This window comes from Astatotilapia calliptera, chromosome 3, assembly GCF_964374335.1.
Source record: "Astatotilapia calliptera chromosome 3, fAstCal68.1, whole genome shotgun sequence".
Lineage (NCBI taxonomy): Eukaryota > Metazoa > Chordata > Actinopteri > Cichliformes > Cichlidae > Astatotilapia > Astatotilapia calliptera.
The window spans coordinates 59,957,829-59,977,494 of NC_137424.1; the positions used below are offsets into that span (position 1 = coordinate 59,957,829).

The 19,666-nt window shown below is 40.1% G+C and overlaps 2 protein-coding genes and 1 long non-coding RNA gene across 4 annotated transcripts; 2 read left to right on the plus strand and 1 right to left on the minus strand.

The window, feature by feature from the left end:
* The first annotated feature begins 63 nt into the window (after window positions 1-63).
* On the plus strand, window positions 64-7,229 carry LOC145425566 (uncharacterized). Its single transcript, XM_080298689.1, has 6 exons — window positions 64-208; window positions 2,079-2,283; window positions 2,424-2,525; window positions 5,867-5,950; window positions 6,514-6,614; window positions 6,800-7,229. Exons 3-6 carry the CDS (start codon window positions 2,435-2,437, stop codon window positions 6,872-6,874), a joined length of 351 nt encoding a protein of 116 aa, XP_080154815.1. The 5' UTR covers window positions 64-208; window positions 2,079-2,283; window positions 2,424-2,434; the 3' UTR covers window positions 6,875-7,229.
* Window positions 7,230-15,398: 8,169 nt separating this feature from the next.
* LOC113017266 (uncharacterized) lies at window positions 15,399-18,640 on the plus strand. 2 transcript variants are annotated; one of them, XM_026160439.2, is made up of 6 exons: window positions 15,399-15,436; window positions 15,577-15,678; window positions 15,847-16,200; window positions 17,164-17,247; window positions 17,941-18,041; window positions 18,225-18,640. In XM_026160439.2, the coding sequence occupies exons 2-6, from the start codon at window positions 15,588-15,590 to the stop codon at window positions 18,282-18,284; spliced, it is 690 nt and encodes a 229-aa protein (XP_026016224.2). In that variant the 5' UTR covers window positions 15,399-15,436; window positions 15,577-15,587; the 3' UTR covers window positions 18,285-18,640. The 2 variants fall into 2 exon arrangements, with proteins under 2 accessions (XP_026016224.2, XP_080154822.1); XM_080298696.1 differs by lacking the exon at window positions 17,164-17,247.
* On the minus strand, window positions 15,432-15,906 carry LOC145425574 (uncharacterized). Its single transcript, XR_013906291.1, has 2 exons — window positions 15,767-15,906; window positions 15,432-15,670 (listed from the first exon to the last, which is right to left on the minus strand). It is a non-coding gene; the product is annotated as an uncharacterized LOC145425574 (long non-coding RNA).
* Window positions 18,641-19,666: the final 1,026 nt, after the last annotated feature.

Here is a 19,666-nt window from a genome sequence, read left to right on the forward strand (position 1 = left end):
GAATCATCCCTGTGTCTGTAGTGCTCAGTGTTTATCTCATGAAGCAACCAATGAATGCGCAGCAATGAATATTAGAAACTGATTGGACTGGAGTGACTGGTTTTTCAGCGACACATTAATCCTGTTTCCTGCTCGGCTCCAGCGACTCCTTTCACTTTGACAGCGGCAGTTTGGATAATTGTGTCGGAGTCTGGGGTCTTTATCTGTGGTAAGTCTTTTTATTTATTTTTGTTTGTCTTGTTTTTGAGTCAGAGAACGAACAAACAAGAACCTTATAACAAAAAGCAGGTCAACTTCATAATAAATATCATAATCTAACTCCAACCCTGGTGACTCTGATTCAGTGATAGGACTAGATGTTACAATCTCTGATAATGCATAGCTTTAAATGGAGAAAATCTTAAGGGAGGACTGTTACAAGGAAAGGCAGCCCAGAAACTTTACCAGCGGGACACATCGTTGTGTGCCACGACTTCACAGGGTGTTTCGATCTTTTACCCAAGACCAGCCCATTTCTTTCCTTCCTTGGTTAGGTTTTGGTATTAGCCAATAAAATCTCAAATATACAGGATCAATTTAATAATGGAACATTGTATTTGATGCTTCTTTAGAAAGAAACAAGTGTAAACCAATTCTTTTGTATGCTATTGTTTAGTTGTGTATGAACTGAACAGTGTTCCTGGTGAGTATTTAAAGGATCACCACCAACTTTGCCAGAGTCTTTGCACTTTTCTTTAATATATTTAGCAAATAGAGACAACCACAGAGCTGACTGCAGCAGCATCTTTGTTTTTTCTTTCGAACTCAGGAGCCCAGCTGTCTGATATGGCTGAAGATGAAGCACGTTTGCTAAAATTATGAAACATAATTCCAGGATTAAACTGAGTAGTCACGTGCCTGTGTTGAACTGTGACAATCATCAGTGAGCTTTTCAGCTGTTTGGGGCAGGGTCAGTTTCCTCCCCTGACTTTGAAAAGATCCTGGTTTTTGACCCGGTTGACTTTTAAGCTGTAAGGTTTTATTTCTACACTGTTAATGAAAGCTAGAGAGCTTGTTCTGCTTTCAAAGGAAAATGTTGTAGCAGCTCAAGGGGTGAGAGAACTATCCCAAAGACTCACTGTTCACACAAATATAAATGTGCAGACTTACAGTATTATAACACTTATTCCGGTAACGTTGTTCATTTTTAATGTGAGCTGTTTTTCTGGTATGAGACTGCTCTGCCAGTTAATGAGCTCTGGTAAGCACTGGTTGAATTCCTTACAGCATGGTGTATCAGCTTTAATTAGTTGTGGAAATATGATAGTCAGACAGTACAATTTCAGGAATTTGACTCTAGTCAGTCACTCGAACCACAGAGCAACAACTGTTTAGTACACTATCATTAAGTACATTAAGTGGAATGTATTTATCCCTCCACTGATAAGAATCAAGTTCATCCAGCAGACTCTCACTCCTTCATTTATGTTCAGGACAGGACTATTAATCTGGCAAACCAGGCATTTACCTGATGGGTCAATATAATCTTTTCATAATTGAAATAATCATACAGGCTACAGTTGGCTTAAAGGGTGAGTGACAATCAGCCCTACAAGTACTGCCATCAACCCACTGGTTCATGTTTATTACTCCCCTGCTGTCCCCATGTTCTTGTGCACCTTGTTGGAAGAACTGGTTGGTATATATAGACACACAAAAGCAAAAACAGGATGGAGCTGAAAAAAATAAATAAATACAATTAAATGTTCAAGTTAACTGACGCTTAAGCAGCTGCACCATCAATATTAATTCGAACAACAGCACTGAAACATTCAGAGCATGTGTGCCACAGAAGAGCTGTGTGTGGTGTGCTGGGCAGGAAAAGGCAGCTGGAAGCCTGTAAAAACAAAACGTGCAGAGAAACACCGTAAACAAACATACACTGTTTCACAGCATCTGTGGGCGTGGGGTCTTTTTGTGTCAGAGCAAAAAAAAGGAAAGAAAAAAATTCATTTTTGGGAAACGGCTTAAATATAAATGGGATCAACACTGAAACAACTCCATTGGGACTGAACCTATTTTTTCTGTTATTGCTACAGAGTGGAGAAACTCACTGATTAACAGTACAGGATTTGCAGTCTGGAGATGTTGCTCAGAGGGACGAAGAAACGCATGAAGAAACGCACCACAAAGAAGCTCTGAACGTGAAATCCTTGAAGAGATTTTCTCTTATCTTTGTTTGCACTTGAAAGTTTTTCAAGAAGCAGCACTCTTTTCCAGTGGTCACTGAAATATTTCTTTGAGGTAAGATTTCTTTAATGTTGTTAAAGGATCAGAAACATTGACATTTAGAATAAAACACATGATGTTATATTAGACTGCTGGGCTGCTTCCTGTGAGATGCAGAGAGTAACAGGAAGCTTGTTTTGCTTGTTGATTTTCAGAGTAATGAGTGATGGCTCTTCAGGAGATCAGTGTGATCTTTACACACAGACCCTCGGCCTTCTCTGCTGCTGTGCTGCTTCTAACACTCGTCCTCTGCAGAGGTGAGTATACAGATGTTTAGCAGAGTCACACTTTATACAAATGATTAAGCTCAGAATCTGAATCATGAAAAACTCAAAGAATATGAATTAAAAACAAAACACTGCGTAACAGACCCAGGACCCTGACACCTTTAGGATTGTAGGTCTGTGTAGTAACCTGTGGTTATTTTTAAATCTCATTCTTTTTGCCTGAAATTAGATTTTCAAAAAAACAAACAAACCATAAAACACACCAATGAAAATATGTTAAACATTTTTACAAATTACAATCAGGATGAGAAATGAGGCAAAAACAAAAAAGGAAAAGAAAAGCACAAACAGTAACAAGGATTAAAAACAGCATTAGACAAATATCGGAGTCAATGTTTAAGAAGAGTGAGCCAGTTTAAACAGATGGGTTATAAGTTCTGACTCAAACGAGGGAAGCGAGTCAGTATTCTTGATATCAGGAGGAAAATAATGCCAGAGCTGAGGAGCAGAGCAACTGAAAGCTCTGCTACCAAGTTAAGCAGAGTTTTACTGTCAACCCAACAATATACACTCAAGTATACAGTGGGATAAAATATTGTCCTCCTGCATCGAAGGTGCAAACTGTAAAAATAAAATGAAAGATTTAAATATATGACTATACAGAAATAAGAGGAACTAGGAATGAATACAACAGTATGGTACCTTAATAGAAATAGAATAAGAAATAGAAAGAATCAGGATGAGCTTAAATACACAGAGTCAAACAGTACAATACAGAATAGTGCAAGTATTGGATATGAGAGGAGAGTTTTATGTATCGTGTTGTGTAGTCCAAGAAGTGTGTAGAGAAGAGACTCCAGTGTGGAGGAGGGCAGCATGGTGTTCAGGAGATGGATTGTTTGGGGGGAAAAGCTAATTCACAATGTCGACAACCGGCTCCTGATACTGCAGAGTCGTCTTCTGGATGAAAGGGGAGTAAACAGTTGGTGGGAGGGGGGACGCGGGTCAGCTATGATGCTAGTGCCTTTACGAATGCAGCTTGAGGTGTAAATATCCTGTAGACTGGGTAGAGAGCAGCTGTTACTGAGTACAGTAACAGCCTAGAGATGATATGATGGTAAAAGTATCCATGGAGACCAACACTGGTTGATGTAGAAGACTGTAAACATGATCATTTCTGCTTTAAGTTGGACTTTTTAACACAAGAGTCTTTGTGGCTTATGCTGGGCAGACACTGTGCGATTTTTTTCAGTCACGTTATTCAGCTCCTGCTCAAACTGCACGATTGACTCACAGGGGTCAGAAGTTGGTAGGTCACGATGCAGGTCTCACACTATACGGCCCGATGCTCTGATGCGACCTGAGTGCTCACACTGTGCCTCCATAAAGTCCAAAATGAAGGTTATAACAGAAATTCTGTCGCTCGCTCTCTCTCTCTGTCTTTCACTCACACAGACACACCACCACCATCAACTTTGCTAAATTGCTAATGAAAAACATTGATCAGGCAGCTGTGATTGAGCAGCAATGTAAATCCAACTATTTTCACAGTTGTTGTGGTCGTGATAATTTTGTGATGCCACATCGAAAAGGCTCGGATGAGCTTTCCAAAGTTCTACTAGTTGTACCTCCATCGTGTCACACAGCGGAAATTTGTGTTTTTATGTTTTATCAATCTGTGTATTGGTACATAGTGTTGATTTTATTTGCATGATTTTATTGGGATATTTATATTGCATGTTTGTTTATTGATATTTATACTGCATGGTTTTATCCTCATATTTATATTTGTGTTAATGTTATACCATGTTCCTTTAACCCACTGTGGACTAAACAGACAATTGTAGGCACCTGTGAGGTGGGGGCGTTCCCCAAGGTGGCCTATCAGCCGCCAGGTTGACCTGTTAAAGGGGATGGTGAGCGCAGAGACAAAAGAAGAAAGAAGCGATGCACGAAGGGTGAGCAGGAGAAAAAGGAACGCGTGCAAGCCCGCACGTGTGTGGAACGAACTACTGCCTGACTGTGGGGCACCGCGAGTCGTTCGGCGATCTAGTCCTAACGGCAGGAACGGCAACAGTGGGTGGCAATGGCCGCAATGCACAACAGGGCAGGGATGCCCTTCTGCCTGCATCTGACGGTGAAACGAGGGAGGCCGTGTTCAGGTGTGGAGTGGGGCGGGACTGTGCGGCGACGCACTGTCTGGAGGAGACAGGTCTGCGATAGGAGCCTCCTCCCTGGTCTGTTGCTGGCAAGTTTCCCCATCCCGGAAGAGAAGTTCCTCTCCTGTCTCTTTCAGATAAGGACCATTCGCCCATTTGTGGCTGGATTGTGGGATTAAGGGACTGTGGGAGGGTAATTTTAGCATATGGAAAACATGTTTTAGCCTTGTTTTAATAGTGTATAGTTATTTCTGCCGGCAGGGTTTTTAGCGGATTGCAACACTATTTTTATTGTATATGGGGAATTGTATCTTGTATTCTGTGACTCTGGCTGTGTTTTTTTTTTTTTTTTTTTTTTTTTATGGAAAATAAATGGTGTGTTTGAAGCCAGCTAAGTTTCTGTGCCCTGAGCGCTGACCCACCCACTCCCCTTTTTGGCTTGTATGTATACCAGACGTGGTGGTGGTGGTGGTGGTGGTGAAGATTTAGGTTCACCAGTCTTAGCGGCTACAATCGCTTGTGTCCAGATCACACGCTGCACTGCTGTGCTGCTCCGTCTTTTTCGCTGACATTTGTGTTTGCGCGTGCGCAGTGTGACAAACTGCAGTGACACCCTCACGATGGTCGCGAGGATATCAAACAGGTTGGAAATCCTCACGACCAAGCGATTGATGATCGGGAGCTGGTCGTGAGGTGTTAATCGCGTCTCGTTACCCCACGTATACTACACGATGCACGACGCACGATAAAGGCCAAAATCGGGCAGATCGCCAAGACGGTCGCACGACTCAAAAATCGGCTCAAAATGGGCCAAAAATCGCACAGTGTGAGCCCAGCATTACACACACGTGAGGCTAATTCTTCATGGAGCTGCTGGTCCAGGTAACATCCCTGAAGGAGGCCTCTGAGTCTGAGTCGACCACAGAAATCCACATTGTCCAACCTCAGTGACACTGTTACTGAGCAGCTTCATCAGGACGTGATGAAACCAACACTGAAGAGCTACAAACTGTTCCTCTGATCACAACACTTTTTTTTTTTTTAGTGTCTTCATGTTTTCATGTTTCAGTTTTGTAAGTTTCCACGTGGTAAAACAAAACTATGTACAGAGCCAAGAGCAGCTTAATTCACTGATATAACATTACATCCGTTTTTAAGTTAATACAAAATATTATTAAAACATATGTTATGTTTTGTTTTGTTTAATTTTAGAATCAAAGCCTGAGAAGACAGAAACAATTCAGCAACCTGGAAATGTTCAGACGCCGGATCAGAGTGAAGATACCAAAGAAGCAGGTAAAAATATATATAGAACAGAAACACTCCCATCCAGTTTTCTAGTCTTGGATTCCTTTTAGTCCGAGACTAAAAGGAATCCAAGACTAGGCTCATTCTATAGAAGTGAAACTGAGTCTGTGTAGTGTTGGCTTAATGAAAGGTAATGGTAGGTAGGAAATGAAACATCAGGCTAACAATACAAACAGTTTTCATCTTAGATCTACTTTGAAAATCTGGAAAACAAAGTAAAATCCTCCCATAAACCTGCAGCTCTTTCAGGTAAACATACTGAGGTTCTGCTTCAAAATGTCAAATATCAGTTTTATACAGTTCTGGGTTTCGGGGGCTCGAGTCTTTCCTGGTTAACATTGGGCAAAAGGCCCAATGTAACCTGGAGGTCACCAGACTGTAAGTGGAGATAAATGAAATTCTCTGTGCATCAGAAACATGTAAATAAAGTCTGGTGCTCACCTCTCACAGTAACACTAGTTATTTAATGGTTAATTCCATTTCCTGTCTTTAAAATGTGCTCGTTTATATCATTAACACTAAATTGTGTTTGTACTGTTTTTGTACCTTAGGAATTTCTTTCTCAGGCCGGCTAGCAATCGTCTGGGCTGTATTCATCTGTATCTCTCTGATCTCATGGGGATTTATGCTTTATCAGAATTGCAAAGAACCCGTAAGTCTGTCAGAAAAACAGGATTTTCTTTTAAGTGTTGTAAATATAAAATAATGAAAACAAATTTTTATGGTTTGTGTCAGAATATCATTTGTGCTGTCACAGTTTAAAGCAGTTTAAAGTTTCTTAAACTTCAGTTCAGTATAACTCAGTGAATCTTTGAATTGTCTTTCATTTTTAAACAGACCGCCTCAAGCAAAACCAGGAAGTTAATGAGGAAGAAGCTCTCAGCAGGTGAAACTTCTAGCTCAGACTTATGACGACAACAACAGCTGGAAGTTGCAGATCTCAGACTGTGAATCGAAACTCTTTATAACACATCATGGCAATAAACCAGATTTGAAGTCTTCAGTTTGATGATGTTCAGTAAGTTGGCGTCGAGAACAAACAGAGGGGGAAAACACCCAACATAAAAAAGAGAGAAAAGATTTGAATTCAGGGCTTCTGTCCAATATTGATATCCTTCAACTCATTTGAAATATAAATATCATGAGCTGTTAAAAAACCCAGAATGATTTGAATTAAAGTTAAAGGCAAGTAGAAAACAATATTAACGGGATGGGGCTTCATGTTTTGTTTAATAAAGTCTTGTTATCATTTTCATTCACAGTAAAATGGTTTCTGTACTTTTGTTTTCACGCGTCTGCTAAAAAAGCCCCCAAAAGTACACACACAAACACACACACACACACATATAGGCCTTATATAGAACAGCTGGCAACTCAGTGGCAGGGGAACAATATGAGAACAGCACCACCAAGGCTGAAGACGGAGCAATACATGAAGAGCATATAGTAGAAGGACACAACCCATAACGGCAGTGCTCAGTGGCTAGTTGATCTGACTGCAGACCACAGCGACCTCCCTGAACAGGGTCCAGTAACCATCATAATGGCAGACATCCAAGAAAGGATCTCCAGTATGAAGAGTTGGACAGCACCAGTCCCCGACATGGTTCATGCCTACTGACTGAAGATCCTGACTGCACTCCATGAGCATCTGGCAGCACAAATGAACCAGCTCCTAGTTAAAGAAAGACACATAGAATGGTTAACCGAAGGCCGGACAGTCCTGATCCGGGGTCCTGGGGGTCCCGGGGTCCTTGAGGATCCAACTACCATCCAACTACCGACCAATAACCTGCCTCAGCACCACGTGGAAGCTCCTGTCAGGCATCATATTGGCTAAGATGAACAGACATATGGGTCAATACATGAGTGGGGCACAGAAAGGGATTGGCAAGAATACCAGTGCAAAACACCAGCAAGACCAGACTGACCAACCTGTGCTCTGCCTGGACTACAAGAAGGCCAATGACCCACGCATGGATCCTGGAATGGACCTGTACAAGATTAACAGGAGCCTTCATAAGGAACTCAATGGGGATGTGGCGTACAACACTAGAGGCCAACTTCAAATCCATAGCACAAGTCACCATCAAGTGCGGAATCTACCAAGCAGATGCTCTGTCCCCACTGCTGTTCTGCATAGGCCTGAATCCCCTCAGTGAGATCAGTGATAAGACTGGCTACGGAAACCGACTATGGAATGGAGCAGTTGTCAGCCATGTTATTGCTCCCCCAAGGGTGATGGAGAATGACTGAGCTAAGATCCTGTGGGACTTCCAGATACAGACGGACAAAATAGTGGTCGCTAACCAACCAGACATAGTGGTGGTAGACAAACAGAAAAAGACGGCCGTAGTGATTGATGTAGCAGTTCTGAATGACAGCAACATCAGGAAGAAGGAACATGAGAAGCTCGAGAAATACCAAGGGCTCAGAAGAGCTCGAGAAGCTGTTTTAATAAGAAGATGTCGAAAAGAAGCTCCTCTGGTAGAGGACCCGAATTTGAAGGATGCCTGCAGGGGCGAGCGTGGAATTTAGTTCAACTTTCAGTGAGGAAAAGAGTGAGGCAAATTTAAACTAATTATTGTACTGTTGCCTTTTTATAAAGACCTCTTACTGTACAATATAAAGCTCCTTGAGGCCACTGCTGTTGTGATTTGGTGCTACATAAATAAATTGAATTGAATTGAATTAATGTCTGTGGAAAGCTCTGCCCGGTGTTTAAAGCTGGAACTACTCCTGCACCAGCACTTATGTCATCCTGTCTATCTACACTCACATTTATGAACTTTCAGAGGTCAGAATCACTGCTGGTCACAACTGATGATCCAAAACTGAGCTACAGGTTGGTTTATATTGCTTGTTGTGCACTACAGTGTTACAGTGTTGCTGCCTGTCATGCATTTGTTTTATTCACTATTTTAAGACTGTGCATTTTTTAATATACCTGTATGTTTGCTTTTTATCTTCGAATTAATATGTGTTTGGTTTCCATGCTTAGTGTGTGTGTGTTTTTTTTTCTTTCTTTCTTTAACACAGTGAACAAAAAAAAGTCAGTTCTTCAACGTCATAAACAAAAGCATGAAGTGTTGCATCACATTACAGCTGACTCTGTGCATCAAATGCATCAAAAAGTTTGAAATTACTTTTAAAGCAGCAAAAACATTTTTTAAAAAGACCTGGCTCAATGAAATAAATATTAGTTTTCAGATTTTTCTCACCTCTGGTTAAACATGAAGCTCTCGTGTTCTGGAGACTTTGCTTTGGTTCATTATTGCGGCTCAAGGATCACAGCTAACAAACTCTGATATCATAATGGAAACTTTTTTTCTTTATTCTCATTTTTATTGTTTGTAGGAAATCACACTTAATTATTGACATATTAGTTTTGTTGCTCTAATTTACTACATTTACTGTTGTGACATATTACAATGCACATTACATTCAGGCTAAATTTACATCACATGGGCTTAACTGTGAACACATTTTTGATTATTGCTTTTTAGTCCATGGGAATTATGACCACTTGCTCCCAAATTCTCATCCGGGCTAAATATGCATAAGCAAAGTCATGAAACATGTCTGTGTGTAAAGGCAGCACAATTTGAAACACATATAAACACATATAAAATACATTTTACCGTTTTTTTACCGTTTGATACAGTGCTTTCAGTTCGGTACGCATATGTATCAAATAATACCAAATTTTTAATTTGTTTTATCAACTTTTCTTCTGACGATGCTGTCTGTGTCAAGAGCTCAGTGTATCTGCATTCGACTACTCCGCATAGGCTGCACTGTCGAGCGCAGATCCACTTACCCTGGCTGATTGGGACCCACACCCATTTTCACACCTTGGCTCAGGCGATTAGAGGATCATCAGGGGGTCCTTTTGTCCCTCTGTGTGGGGATACTCCCACTAGGTTTAAATCTGGGACTCCCCACCATTTGACCTTAGAACTGAAGAAGCTTCTTGGATGAGAGGCGAAACGTCTTCAAGCAACTTAAAGAAGTCCAGACGCTTTTCTTTGAAAGCTCCTTTGACTACGATGACCTGGATGACTCAGAACCTACACAGACATGTCCACTGAGTGCAGCGCAAGCTAGTGAGACAGAAGCTAAGCTCATTGCAACATGGCAACTGCCTCAACGCTACCCGGAATTTAACCTCCCCCTCCCTCATTCGGATCTGGCGTTTGGAGCTATTTTGGTTTTCATGTGAAGTATGACCCTGATGGACAAAAGTAAAACAGTACGTCGGATGTGCCATGCAGTGCTCAATTACATTGGTGGGAACTAGTGTGTTAGCGCAGTTAGCTTGTTAATGTGTTGACGTCATCCAGCCCCACGCACGGGGCGATCCGCGGTAACTCGTTAATGGAGATTTGCCGCGTTATGGCATTAAAGTCATTTTAACGAGATTAACGCTGACAGCACTAGTGGGAACACAATAAATATGACTGCACATTTACGCCGACATCATCCTAGTGCAAAGACAAGTGGAAGCAGACAAAAACAACAAGCATGCCACTAACTTTACCCGAGTCATTTAGACAGCCGTTAGCACATGATTCTCCGTATGGGGACCTGATATGTTTAATATGCTGCTGAGAATATAGCCCAGAAGAAGCGGATAGTATAGCTTTTATTTTGGAAAGAGCCATTTCTCTGTAATAAACTCTCTTTTCCAAAGATGAGTGATTTCTCGATAAGATAGATTTTTTATTTTGTTGTTTCAGCAACATTAAATTTAAAAACTATTTTTGAGTTAAAATATATATTTATACATGTCACTCTGCAGTGACATGTGACGAGTGCTACGCTGTGGGCTCTTGCTGAATGAAGCTAGGACAGCCACTGATGTTTCTTCATTAGTGACAGTTTTCTTGCGTACACATTTTGAGAAATCCAACACTGAACCAGTTTCACGAAAATTAGCAAGCAGTTTGCTAACTGTAGCATGGGAGATGGGTGGTCTCGTATGGTGTCTTGCATTGAAATCTGCTGCAATGACCCGGTTACTGCGTTCACCAGATATCAACACAATTTCGATCCGCTCCTCACGTGTTAACCTCTTCGACATGTCAATGGCTGTGAACAAAGAGAAACTTGCAAATAACTGATGAAAGAATAAGGTTATGTTGAAACCAAGCACACCATTGTTTTTCTTGTAACATTAACAATAAGTTTGATGTGTCACATGGCCCTCTTCCTATTGAAAAAACAAAAGTTGTATCCAAGATGGCCGACTTCTAAATGTCCACCATGGTCACCACCCATCTTGAGGAGTTTGCCCCCTCACATATACTAATGTGCCACAAACAGGACTTTAATATCACCAACCATTCCCATGTTATTACGGTATATCCATATAAATGGCCCACCCTGTAGTTTACTGTGTATGAGATCAATGAGAAGCAGGTTAACTGCTTACATGAATTAACTGTGAACTTTTGCTGCAATAGGAGGTGAATGACGTGAGGAGCTGTGTATGAATCTACACTGACACTGCCAAAAACAACGGTGCATTGAATGTGTCATTGTGTTTCTTAAATTTGTAAGGTCTTAGTTCAATCTATAGGATCAAGACATTCTTTTGTCTCTGACCACCTCTCCCGCCACTCTGTGCTGGGGGAGGTTTTATTGCAGATACATCCTACCTGAAAGATCTGTTTCTTCTGTTGTAAGCTTCCTGCTTTTATGACCCTTTTGGTCAGCAGGAGGTCACACACACACACACACACACACACACACACACACACACACACACACACACACACACACACACACACACACACACACACACTTTCTTGCACATGCATACATGTGCTTACACATACACACACATAGTCCCTTTTATGGTGGGAGGTGTTTGTGTTGTATTCTGTATTGTAACTATCATGTCAATAAATAGCTGCAAGGGAAGCTGCTCTTTGAAGGATTTTGGGCTGGAGACAGGAGCGTGAGCTCCAAGAGCTGGTTCTTGACCAAAAACTTCCCTCGCTAGTGGGTTGAAGATGTTCTGTTATGTCTTGTTTCATTCGTGATGAATAAGTCTCTAAACTAGCGGGGCTTCTGGAAACACAGACCCAACACAGACCGTGATCTGATCACAAAGACCTCTGATGTTTGTTGTTTGAGGTCAGAAACTCTGCAAATGACCTGGAGCTACAGGCTGGTTCACCTGCAGACTTCAGAGGCTGAACACACAGAGCTCCAGCTGTGCTGTGTCCTTTCTGTGCAGAATTAATTTGATTTTAAGAAAAATTCATATCAATTTCTGTTAATAAATATCTTTGTTTCGTGCATTACAGTAATGCACATGGTAAACAAAGTCATGCAAAAACGTCACTGATATAGAGGCAGCAGAAAATGAATTACAGATAAAAATACATGTTATGAAAGTTTGACCATATTTGACCCTAAAGAAGAGGTCGGAGTTCCATCTTTCACCAGCAAACACAGTAAGAAATATAGTTTTAAATAAACAGTTTTATATATAATTGCTTTGACTTTCAGGTTGATCTATTGGCCTTAGGGAGAGTTCAGAGGTAAAATGTGACATGATGTTTTAAATCTTTATACGTGTAAATGTTGACATTACACAGTGCTTTTTGTCAATTTTTTAACAGCAAGTCATAAAGTTGACCATGAAGACCTCGGTGGATGTAAATCAAACTTTATTGGATCATTATAACATGATCCTGCTACAGCCTACAGAGTTTTATCAGAATACATTCAAAACTTTCAGAGCTGTTGTGTTTACAGACAGAATGAAATGCAAATGCTAGGAAAAACGTGAACTTTTTGTTGAAGATGAGAAGAAACTGCTGAAACCATTTTAAGCTAATTTTTGGTTTACACATGATCTGTACTGATCTGACGCAGTATGTAATAAAGTGAAACCTTCCCTGTGTTTGTCATGATCAGTGTTTACCTGATGAATAGGCTTTGCATCAAGGAATGTTAGAAACTGATCCGACCTGAGTGTCTGGTTTGCAGTGACATGTTTATCCTTGTCTAAGTTCCTGTTACCTACTCGGCTCCAACAAACTCGTTTCACTTTCACAGCAACAGTTTGGATCACTGTGTCGGAGTCTGGGGTCTTTATCTGTGGTAAGTCTTGTTTTTTGTTTTTTTTTGAGTTGGAGAACTCAAAAAACAAGAAACTAATAATGAAAAAAAAATGTGTGATGGAAAAACATAGGAATTTTTTTCTACATGTTACTGAATAAAGTCAGACTGTTGTTTCTCTGTCAAACCGTGAGCACATACAAGATGATAAATGTTTCTGTCAGTTGTTAAAAGCTCCCACAAAGCTCCAAATGTAGCAGCAAAGTGAGAAAAGCTGTATTTATGTTTATAAAGACTTTGGACTTATCGAGGTGACTTAAAAGAAACTCTGAGCTTTCAGTTATGGTTATGAGCTTAAGTTACACTGATATGGAAAGAGGTTAATTTCAAAATAAAAGGCCATAACCTAACCCCAACCCTGCTGAATAATCTCAGTTAAAGATGATCATTTTAACAAGTGAACACAGTATCACAGTATCTGCTTCTTAAGAAAAATAAATGTAACCTAATTATTTTGGATGTTAGTGTTTTGTTCTGAATATGCAGATTGATGTTTCTGATGAGTGTTTCACGGACCACCATCAGACACTTTTCTTTAATATATTTGTCAAATAGAGTTAAACACTGAGCTGACAACAGACTGTTGCTGATTGGTCTGCTGTTTACACAGTGGGTGGAAAACTCACATGAATCATTTCAGTTTCTCCTTTGAGAATGACTGCTTGATACAAACTCAGGAGCCCAGCTGTCTGAGACGACTGAAGATGAAGCACATTTGTTGAATTTGCATAGATTAAACTGAGTTTGCACCTGTCTGTGTTGAACTGTGTCAATCATCAGTTAACACGACTTTTCAGCTTCCTCAGAAATAATCCTTAAAGTTTGAAGGTGTTTGGGTAAATTCGTCATCAAATCATCAGATTTGTTCTGCTCTCTGTCAATCAAAGTTAGAGAAGAAAATATAGTAACGATTCAAGAGGAAGCACTATGCCAAAGACTCGTGCCTCATTCTGACGTTCATGTTCAGTATCACTTATTCCAGTAATGTGTTGGTGTCTCATAGTTATTGTTCATTTGTAATGTGATTTTCAGCTATTTTTCTAGTTTGAGACTGCTGTGCATATTAATGAGCTCTGTTCAGCACAACAGATGCTGTGTCAGTCCCTCATCTGTGGAAACAGCTTCCAGTTTGGATTCGGGAGACAGACACTATCTCTACTTTCAAGATTAGGCTTAAAACTTTCCTTTTTGCTAAAGCATATAGTTAGGGCTGGACCAGGTAACCCTGAATCCTCCCTTAGTTATGCTGGGTAAATGCAGTAAAATATGTCCAATAATTGACATTTCAGCAGCTGCACCACCAATATTAATACCAACAACAACACTACAGCATTCAACGCATGTGTGCTACAGAAAAGGTCTGTGTGCTTTGGTGAGCAGCTGGAAGCCTGCACAGACAGAAAAGTTTAGAGAAACACTGCAAACAAACACACACTGCCTCACAGCATCTGTGGGATCAGCCTGGACGTTTTGGTCCAGGCTGATCTTTTCTCCCAGTACAAGCCTGACCAGAATATTTAAAATCATCATTCTCTGTTATTGAATCAGTGATGATCTAATGGTCTGTTTACATATAAACTATTTTGAAACTGCTTAATAGCTAAACACTGAAACAGCTTCTTGAATGTGACTTCTGTCACGGTTTGTCTGGGCAAAGGATCCAAATGCTGCGGTGAACAGTGCGTTTATTTACAGTGCAGTAAATATTCACACAAACAATCCCGATGCATTCCCCTGACTCCCGTGCCGTGTCTTCTTCCCCAATAAGTCCGTGCCTCGTGCTCTCCGCTCCCGTGTGTCTGCTCTCCACGTGCTCGCTGGCTTTCCAGGCTCTTTTTGAAAGAAACGATAGAAGCAGCTATCAGGACACTCAACTACTGTGGGCATACACTCACTGGACTTGACACTAACAACACTAATGTGGAGTCTCATGCAACAGTCCAGCGTCAAGGAACGCTCGGACAAACTATTAAATAGCTCCCAGACGAGGCTTGATCAACTTCAGGTGTGTGTGCGTTTCTCGTCCTCAGGTGTGGCCAGGCTCCTGGCTGACACCCCCACCAGGGCTGAGGAAGAGGTGCTCTGCCACACCCACATACACACCCAGCTATACACAAACATTAGGAAGCAGGACAGCAGCACAAAAAATACACGTCCATACTTATTCAAAGACCCTGGGTCCTTCAGACACAGGTCCGTGACAATTTCACTGGAACTGAACCTGTTTTCCTGTTATTGTTACAGAGTGGAGGAACTCATTGATCCACAGTACAGGATCTGCAGTCTGGAGATGATGTTCGGAGTAGACAAATGAAGAAACGCGCCACAGAGAACCTTGAGGTGAGATTTCTTTAATGTTGTTAAAGAATCAGAAACAGTAACATTTAGAATAAAACACATGATGTTATATTAGTCTGCTGGGCTGCTTCCTGTGAGATGCAGAGAGTAACAGGAAGCTTGTTTTGCTTGTTGATTTTCAGAGTAATGAGTGATGGCTCTTCAGGAGATCAGTGTGATCTTCACACACAGACCCTCGGCCTTCTCTGCTGCTGTGCTGCTTCTAACACTCGTCCTCTGCAGAGGTGAGTATACAGATGTTTAGCAGAGTCACACTTTATACAAATGATTAAGCTCAGAATCTGAATCATGAAAAACTCAAAGAACTCAAACCTTCGTTTATTGCTGTGTTTTACAGTTCTGATGTTGTATAAAGTTGTGAGTGTGTCTGCTCCTCTCTGTCTCCTCAACAGGATCATTTGTAGTGGATGTGACACAGAGCTCCTATCAGGCAGAGGAGAACCACAACATCACACTGGAGTGGACGTTCACCACCAAACCAGACACGTCCATCTCAGCACTGAACATCCTCTGTTACATGAAAAAAGATCAGAAACCCTCAACTCTGTATTATCTGCTTGATGGTGTCGAGTTCTCAGAGGATGAAGAGTTTTCAGGACGAGTCCAGAGTGACAAAGACGCCCTCAGAGAAGGACAAATCAGACTCCAGCTGTCCAGACTCAGGACTAAGGACTCGGGTCTGTACCTGTGTGAGGTGGACACAGGTTATGGCCGCGGCTACAACAGCTGCAGAGTCACCGTCTCTGGTAAGACAATTCATTTATACACATGTGATCACTGTGAGCTGTTAACGTCAATCATGGTTCAAACCTGAGATAAAATTGGTGTGTATAATTGTTACAGGGTTTCAAAGTGATGAACACAAATCTTTAGTTTCCACTTTCATAACAACAGTGTCTTTATAAATATCCTGTTTGATTGATGGAGTTTCAGACACCAGCAGCTGTAGCCCCACTTTCACTGACTCGAACATGAACTGGATCTTCTTCACTGTTCTAGAGCTGATGTTTCCTTTTGGAGCATTTTTAATAGAATTACCAGAAAAACTGTGTAGTTAGAAAATTACATCCATAAACTGCATCACACAGACACACACCTGCTAATTAGTGCTGAGTACAGTAACAGACATATAGGAAGTCTACACAGAGATGATATGAAACTATCCATGGAGACCAACACTGGTTGATGTAGAAGACTGTAAACATGGTCATTTCTGCTTTAAGTTGGACTTTTTAACACAAGAGTCTTTGTGGCTTCCACACACGTGAGGCTAATTCTTCATGAAGCTGCTGGTCCAGGTAACATCCCTGAAGGAGGCCTCTGAGTCTGAGTCGACCACAGAAATCCACAGTGTCCAACCTCAGTGACACTGTTACTGAGCAGCTTCATCAGGACATGTGAGGAAACCAACACTGAAGAGCTACAAACTGTTTCTCTCATCACAACAGTTTGTTTGTTTTTTGGTTCTTCATTGTGCTTTACACAACTTGTACATTCACCCATTGACACGAGCCCTTTTTGGTCTATACTGTCTCACATGTTCACAGTGTTTAACATTCACACACATTCATACTGTGATGATGCATCACAGACAAAAAAAATATTTAGCACGCAGACTGGGATCGAACTACCGACCTTTTGATTAGTAAGTGACCTGCTCTACCACCTGAGCTAAAATTTAAAAAAATATGTTATTTTTTTAATTTCAGAATCAAAATCTGGGAAGACCGAAACAACTCAGCAACCTGGAAATTTCCAGAGGCCAGATTTGGATGATGTGACCAAAGGCATAAGTAAATATATATATATATATATATATATATATATATATATATATATATATATATATATATATATATATATATATATATATATATATATATATATATATATATATATATATATATATATATATATATATATAAATAATAATAACTTTACAGTTTACAAAAACACTAAAATCATTCATTTGTTATATTGTTTATACACAGTACAGTCAGGAGATATGGGCCAAATCTGAGCACTGTATTAATTTACCAGAACAGAATACACAGTTTTCTAGAAATGGATTTAGTTCAGTCTCAGACTAAAGAGAGTCTAAGACTAGGCTCGTTCTATGGAAGTGAAACTGAGTCTATATGAACAACAAAGTAAAATCCTCCCATAAACCTGCAGCTCTTTCAGGTAAACATACTGAGGTTCTGCTTCAAAATGTCAAATATCAGTTTTATCCAGTTCTGGATTTTGGGGCCTCGAGTCTTTCCTGGCTGTCATTGGGCAAAAGGCCCGATGTAAGCTGGAGGTCACCAGACTGTAAGTGGTGATAAATTAAATTCTCTGTGCATCAGAAACATGTAAATAAAGTCTGGTGTTCACCTCCCAGAGTAATACTGCTTATTTAATGGTCAATTCCACTTCCTGTTTTTAAAATGTGCTCGTTTACATCATTAACACTGAATTATGTTTTTCCTGTTTTTGTACCTTAGAATTTTTCCTGGTACTCTGGTTAGCAATCGTCGTGGCTGTATACATCTGTATCTCTCTGGTCTCATGGGGATTTATTGTTTATCAGAATTGTAAAGAACACGTAAGTCTGTCAGAAAAACAGGATTTTCTTGTAAGTTTTGTAAATATAAAATGATCAAAACACATTTTTTGACACATGGTTTGTGTCAGAATATCATTTGCTCTGTCACAGTTTAAAGTTTCTTAAACTTGTCGTGTTCAGTATAACTCAGTGAATCTTTGAATTGTCTTTCATTTTAAACAGAAAACAGACCTCCTCATACAAAACCAGGAAGTTAATGAGGAAGAAGCTCTCAGCAGGTGAACCTTCTAGTTCAGATTCATGATGACAACATCAGCTGGGAGCCGCAGATCTCGGACTGTGAATAGAAACTACTTATAACATCATGAGGAAAAACGAAATTTAAGGTTTTCAGTTTGATGCTGTTCAGTAAGTTGGCGCTGAGAACCATTGGAGAGAATAAAAAAGAACACAAACAACAGAGAAAAGATTTAAATTCAGGGCTTCAGTCCAATATTGTTATCCTTCAACTCATTTGAATTATAAATATACTGAGAGGTTAAAATAAAAACAGGATCATTTCAAGTAAAACACAAACAGCATTAACAGGATGGAGCTTCATGTTTCATGCTTAATAAACTCTTGTGATGACATTTAAAGAATCAGCATTTTAATTGTTTCTGACGCTGGGAAACAAGAAAGGGTTAGAAGATAAACTGCTGGGTGCTGCTAACAGAAACGTTTCTAATCATTGTTTCAGCTTTATAATCTTAACATAAGTAAAGCATAATATGATGGAATACTCAGAAATATTATAAAATATTTAAAATACTGCAATGTAAAAAATACACAGGGCCTGTGTCACACCCTCATACTCATACTACACGAAAACTGTCTTAGTTTGTCTTGGAGTTGAAAGCTTCATCATGTAGTTGCTGCGATTCTCTCTAGAAGTTAAACAGCTTTAGAAGATTGAAAAAAAAAGCTTATTTTTTTTCATAAAAACCAAAACCTACAGAGCGCTGGAGGGCTTGTTTCCTTAGGCCTTCCCGATGGTTAGGAACAAATACAGTCACATGGCAGGATGCTGTAAACGGACTAAACTTCAGTCAGGAGAACAACTGCAATATGTGCTTAGTCATTTATACGTATAATATAATATATATAATAACATAATGCTGCATGGGCTGCGCTGTAGTTACATTGTAAGGTTTTAAAAACTGAGCTTTAAAATGAAAAGTGATGATAAAAACTGTGAGGGGTCGACAGTGATCACTGACTTTTTTCAGGGGCTTGTTCAGAGTAAATAGAACAAGATACAAAACATTAAAACATGTTAGAAACACAACCGCCTTAATAAATGCAGAGTAGTTTGGAAGCAGCTTTCATCATGTCATCACTTAAAGACCGGATAACCCCCTGTTGTGAATGTTTTAATGCAGTACAGTTGTTATTGTTATCACTTGTCCTGTTTATGACAGTTAAAACAAGAAAAACATTAATATAAGAAATGAAATTGTCTCATGTAAACTGTATGTGGTGTTAAATAGGCCTATACTACCGTACTTTAATGACGGTCATAAGGGTACTTCAAGAGCCATATATTTTATGAGGTGGTACTCATTGTGAAAAGTTTGAGAACCACTGCTTTAGTAAAAGTTGAAGTACTGACTTAACTTCTTTAC